We start from the raw sequence: 5,735 nt of genomic DNA, 5'->3' as shown, positions 1-5,735 counted from the left end.
AGCCCAACTTACCCAGCCTATATTCTACCAGCAAAAGCCCCAAACTAGCCCAATACTAATTCTTCTTTAAGTTCTTTTAAAAATACCTATCTGTCTTCAAGTAAACAGTTCTGGCCACATGTAAACTATAACACTCAAAGTTACACATAGTGTTTCCCACCAGTTATCTACCCTAGCTTAAACATGTGACACCAAAAATTTCAGAGAGACATTCCAAATGGTAAGTTATGTGGCAGTCTCCATATGGGATTTACTCACTCATAATACTTTGTTTATTAAAATATCCTTGAGATGGGTTAGGAAGAAATGGGTTGAGGACTATTTTAAACATCAGTGTCTTAACAGACATTTATTTTCCTAATGTTTAAAGGTAAATATAGGATTCCCATATCATAATAAAAATTATTCTCAAATATTAAAACCCTAGTACAGTTCCTAAGGTGCTAGAAGAAAAAGAAGTTGGGATTTTCTGCCATGTAATTCTTTCATTCCTCAAACATTATGTTCTTATTCTGTGCCAGACACTACTTGAGTCACTAGAAACACAAAAACATAGAGTCTTCTCTGTGACTACTGTAGAAAATCTACATGGTATCACTATGATAGTGGTTATTTTATCTGGAACCTTTATGAATATGTATTGCTAATGTTTTGGGTCAGTAAACCACAGTCAGAACTCAGTAAGGAAATGATAATAAAAGTTCATCTATCAGACACACTTATACCAGTGGCTACGTATTAGAACCTAGCAATCTCTCCTAACAGGAGATGCAGCACTTTCAAAAGCAAAATGGTGACCAATAATAAATTTCTTTAATCTCTAATTCTTTTTTTTCCTTAAATATTTTATTGCCAAGTTGGTTTACATATAATACCCAGTGCTCATCCCAACAAGTGCCCTCCTCCATGCCCATCACCCCGTTCCCATCTCATCCACCCCCCCCTTCAGCCCTCAGTTTCTTCTCAGCATTCAAGAGTCTCTCATGGTTTGCCTCCCTCCCTCTCCCCAACTATTTTTCCCCTGCTTCTCTCCCATGGTCCTCTGTTAATTTCCTCCTAATCCACCTATACGTACAAACATATGGTATCTGTCCTTCTCTGCCTGCCTTATTTCGCTCAGCATAACACCCTCAAGTTCCATCCATGTAGCTACAAATGGCCAGATTTCATTTTTTCTCATTGCCATGTAGTATTCCATTGTATAAATATACCACATCTTCTAGATCCATTCATCAGCTGATGGACACTTAGGTTCTTTCCATGTTTTGGCTATTGTTGAGAGTGCTGCTATGAACACTGGGGTACATGTGCCCGTATGCATCAGCACTCCTGTATCCCTTGGGTAAATTCCTTGCAGTAGCACTCCTAGGGGAGTTCTATTGTTAATTTTTTGAGGAACCTCCAAAATTATTTGGCAGAATTCAACATTCATTCTGCAAAGTTTGCTCTCACAAAATTAGAAATAAAAGAGAGCTTCCTTAGCATGATAACGAGCATTTACAAAAAACTTGATCCATTATATTTAGTGGTGAAAGACTGACTACTTTTCCCTGAAGATATGGGACAGCATGATGTCCTTTCATACCATACTGTATGTCCTATAGAGTAATGAAATGTTATCAGGCAAGAAATAGAAATAATATGGTGACAGATGGTGGCTACACTTGTGGTGAACATAGCATATATACATATACTTGTTGATTCACTATGTTGTACACCTAAAACTAGGTGTAACATTGTGTATCAACTATGTTCAAGTAAAAAGAAATCTAGCCACTTGAAAGACCTAAATGTGAGACAGGAAACCATCAAAATCGTAGAGAACACAGGCAGCAACCTCTTTGACCTAGACTGGACCAACTTTTTACTAGATATGTCTCCAAAGGCAAGGGAAATAAAAGCAAACATGAACTATTGGGACTTCATCAAGATAAAAAGCTTCTACACAGTGAAAAAAACAATCAACAGAACTAAAAGGCAGCCTACAGAATGGGAGAAGGTATTGGCACATGACATATTGGATATCTGATAAAAGGTTAGTACCCCAAATCTATAAAGAACATAGCAAACTCAACACCCAAAAAACAAATAACCTAGGTAAGAAATGGGCAGAAGACACAAATAGATACATTTCCAACGAAGACATCCAGATGGCTAACAGACTGAAAAGATGCTCAACATTACTCATCATCAGGGAACTACAAATCAAAACCACAATGAAATATCACCTCACACATGTCAGAATGGCTAAAATCAACAACACAGGAAACAACAGGTCTGAGCAAGGATGTGGAGAAAGGGGAACTCTTGCACTGTTTTGGGGAATGCAAACTGGTACAGCCACTCTGGAAAACAGTATAGAGTTTCTTCAAAAAATTAAAAATAGAACTACCCTACAATCCAGCAATTACACTACTAAGTATTTACACAAAGAATATAAAAATACTAGTTAAAAGGGATACATGAGCCCCAATGTTTATGGCAGCGTTATCTACAATAGCCCAATTATGGAAACAGCACAAGTGTCCATTGACTGATGAATGAATAAAGAAGGGGTGGTACAGGTTTAATGGAATATTACTAAACCATAAAAAAGAATGATGTATTGCCATTTGTAAAGACATAGATGGAGTTCAAGAGTATTATATTAAGTGAAATAAGTCAAAGAAAAACTAATACTGTATGATTTCACTCATATGTAGACTTTAAGAAACAAACCAAATGAACATGGGTGGGGGGGGAGGAAAGGCAAACAAAGAAATCGACTCTTAATCATAGAGAACAAACTGATGGTTACCAGAGGGGAGGGGGCATGTGGGGATCAGTGAAATAGGTGATGGAGATTAAGGAGTGCACTTTTGATGAACACTAGGTGTTGTATGGAAGTGATGAGTCACTAAATTCTACACCTGAAACTAATATTACACTGCATGTTAACCAACTGTAATTTAAAGAAAAACTAAAAAATAAAAACCAACCTTTTGACTCTTTCTTATGAACATACCCTTACCACATGACCCAGCAAGTTATTTATCCAAGAAAAAAATGTGACACTTCACACAAAAATCTGTAGGTCAGTGTTCATAGCAGCTTTATTCATAATCGCCAAGAATTGGAAATAGCCCAGTTTCCTTCAGCTGGTGAATAGATGAATGAATTGTGGCATGTTTACATAATGGAATACTATTCATCAATAAAAAGTAACAAACTACTGATTTGTACAGCAACATAGATGAATCTCAATGTATTATGTTAGGGAAGAGGAGACATACTCAAAACGCTACATACTATATGATTGCATTTATACACCATACTAGAAAAGGAAAAACTATAAGACTTAAAACAGATCAAGCACTTGCCAGGGAATTAGAATGTAGAGAGGAGTTGACTACAACCAGGTACAGGAGGCCTTTTGGTTTGATGATGCTGTATATGTATCTTATATATCTTAATGTTGGTGGTGATTATATGACTGTATACATTGGTCAAAACCCATTAGAGAACATTAGAAAGAGAATTTTAGTATATGTAAAAAAAATTTTTAAATAAGAGACATAAGATAGAGGGACAGTTAAGTTTCTATGGTCAAAGTATTTTACTGATGATGAGAGAGGCTTCAGTGTATTTATGGGACATGGGCCCAAGTTAACAAATAGGAAGATGTTAAAGGTCACCTACCTTAAAAAAGCAATTTGAAANTACTTTTTCAAAAAACCAACTCTTGGTTTCATTGATCTGTTCAATTGTTTCTTTGGTCTCTATGTTGTTTATTTCTGCTCTAATTTTTACTATTTCTCTTCTTCTACTGGGTTTAGGGCGTTCTTGTTGCTCTGCCTCTAGTTCCTTTAGGTGAGCTATTAGATTTTGCACTTGCGCTTTGAAAATATATTTTAAACTTATAGATACTTGCACAAACTTATAGATACTTATAGATGAGTTTCAGGTAAAAGAAATGTGTGGTTTGTAATCTTCTGTACTATTTTGTGAAGTTGAGTGCTCAGCATAGGTTAAATTATAAGTCTGTAACTTAATGCATTTCCTGTCATCTTATGTGAGTACTTGTGCATACTTTTCTTGCTCAATGATTAGATAGCTTTTAAAGATCCTTGCTTAATAGGATGTGCCTTTTCACGGGGGTATTGTGGTTCGTAATAACTAGTGACTCAGCTATTGTTATTGTTTTTAATATTTACATTATATTTATTTCTTAAAGGTGATATTGGGCCAAATGGACAACCTGGGCCAATGGGACCTCCTGGGCTTCCAGGGATAGGTGTTGAGGGACAACCAGGGCCACCAGGGATTCCTGGACCGGTAGGCCAACCTGGTAAGATTGGAGTAAATAATATGCATTTTGTATCACTCATTATATAGAGGTTGGTTAGCCCATGAATAAAGTACAACCTATGTAACAGTTTTCCAGAAAAAAATTTGATTAACAAATTATTTGTATAATTTTGTAAAACTGAAAAAGTATAGATCACAACATAAGAGCTACTTTAATCCTACATTTTCCCTTCCTGTTCATTTAAAATTGATCTGTTGACAATAATGCAGTTTAACAACTGCAATATGTTGCCACAGCATACAGTCTTTGAACTAGTCACAGTCTTGGAATCACAGAGCTAAGAACGTCTAGTGCTGATTATTTTCAGATCTGAGTAGCTGTACAGAATTCATAGACCTTTGTGGAATCTCTTAACATGTCTTCGCACATGAGAGCTAGAGTTAAAAACATTCTGTTAAAAATATTTTTTAGGCATTCTCATTTCTTTTTTTGAAAAAAATAAAACAAGGGAGTTGAATTATTTCCCCTTTTGTCCCTAAATCAGCAGTCGCTTTGCAACTCATACACTCTCTAAAATTTTTTTATATGCATATGCAAAACAAGTTTGTCAGCTGGTAACCTAATAGAGAATCATATTGTTCCTCTATGTTTGTGTGAGAACCTGCCTGAGTTTTGTGGATTCTGAGCCATCTGGTTATGCACAGTAAGGGCCACTCTTGGGCCAGTATATTATTGCAAAGCAATGTAATAATTCCTAAAATTAAAACAAATATGAAAAACTTAATCTTTCCTTAACTTACATGAATATGTCAGATGTACAAACATGGATTTTGAAATAGTAGAAATATATTTTCTGACCTTAAATAACAATAGATATTTTGTTAGTTATTATGCTAAAATCTAGAAACAGCAGTTAACAATATAAAAGGCCTGGAAGTAAAGGTTATTTTAGCTTATTTCCTGTTTAAAAATTTTATTTTATGGCACATTGTACTTTTTTTTAATGGTCCCTAACATGTCACTACTACACGATTTAGAAATAAGAAAACTTACAGTGTTGCTTTGAACCAGGTTGTTAAAAAGTACCTGCTTCAACACTCATGAAAAAACCATTCTGTTCAACTGGTGCAGCAAAAGAATCTTGAGAAAAAACAATTTTTAGGTTTGGTCATTATAGTCTTGGCCTGCTGTTCCACAAAGATGGCTAAAATGGATTTATCATTTCTGTTGTGTTTTGTCATTTCTTCTATTTTCTAAAATTGCATGAGGTTTTGGAAGCATTCTGAATTCTTAAATCACAGCTAAACAAGAATGAAAATACTACTGTTAATAACAATCTGAACAAAATAAGAATACATTTATTTGTGGTTTATGCTTTTTCAAATTTGGCTAATACTCTGTTTCATTCATCCAATCATCTCTGCTTTTTAACTTACAGATATATAGG

At 35.1% G+C, this 5,735-nt stretch overlaps 1 protein-coding gene across 1 annotated transcript in view; it reads left to right on the top strand.

Moving 5' to 3' along the window:
• The window catches only part of COL4A5 (collagen type IV alpha 5 chain), a 227,462-nt gene that overhangs the window by 163,934 nt on the left and 57,793 nt on the right, over positions 1-5,735 (top strand). Inside the window, exon 30 of the mRNA XM_077773807.1 lies at positions 4,214-4,338. Within this exon, the coding sequence (XP_077629933.1) occupies positions 4,214-4,338 (125 nt within the window). The remainder of the gene's footprint in view (positions 1-4,213; positions 4,339-5,735) is intronic.

This window comes from Crocuta crocuta, unplaced genomic scaffold (genome assembly GCF_008692635.1).
Source record: "Crocuta crocuta isolate KB4526 unplaced genomic scaffold, BGI_CrCroc_1.0 scaffold737, whole genome shotgun sequence".
NCBI lineage: Eukaryota > Metazoa > Chordata > Mammalia > Carnivora > Hyaenidae > Crocuta > Crocuta crocuta.
The sequence above is the reverse complement of the archived record's forward strand: the minus strand, read 5'-3'. Positions and strand labels throughout refer to the sequence as shown.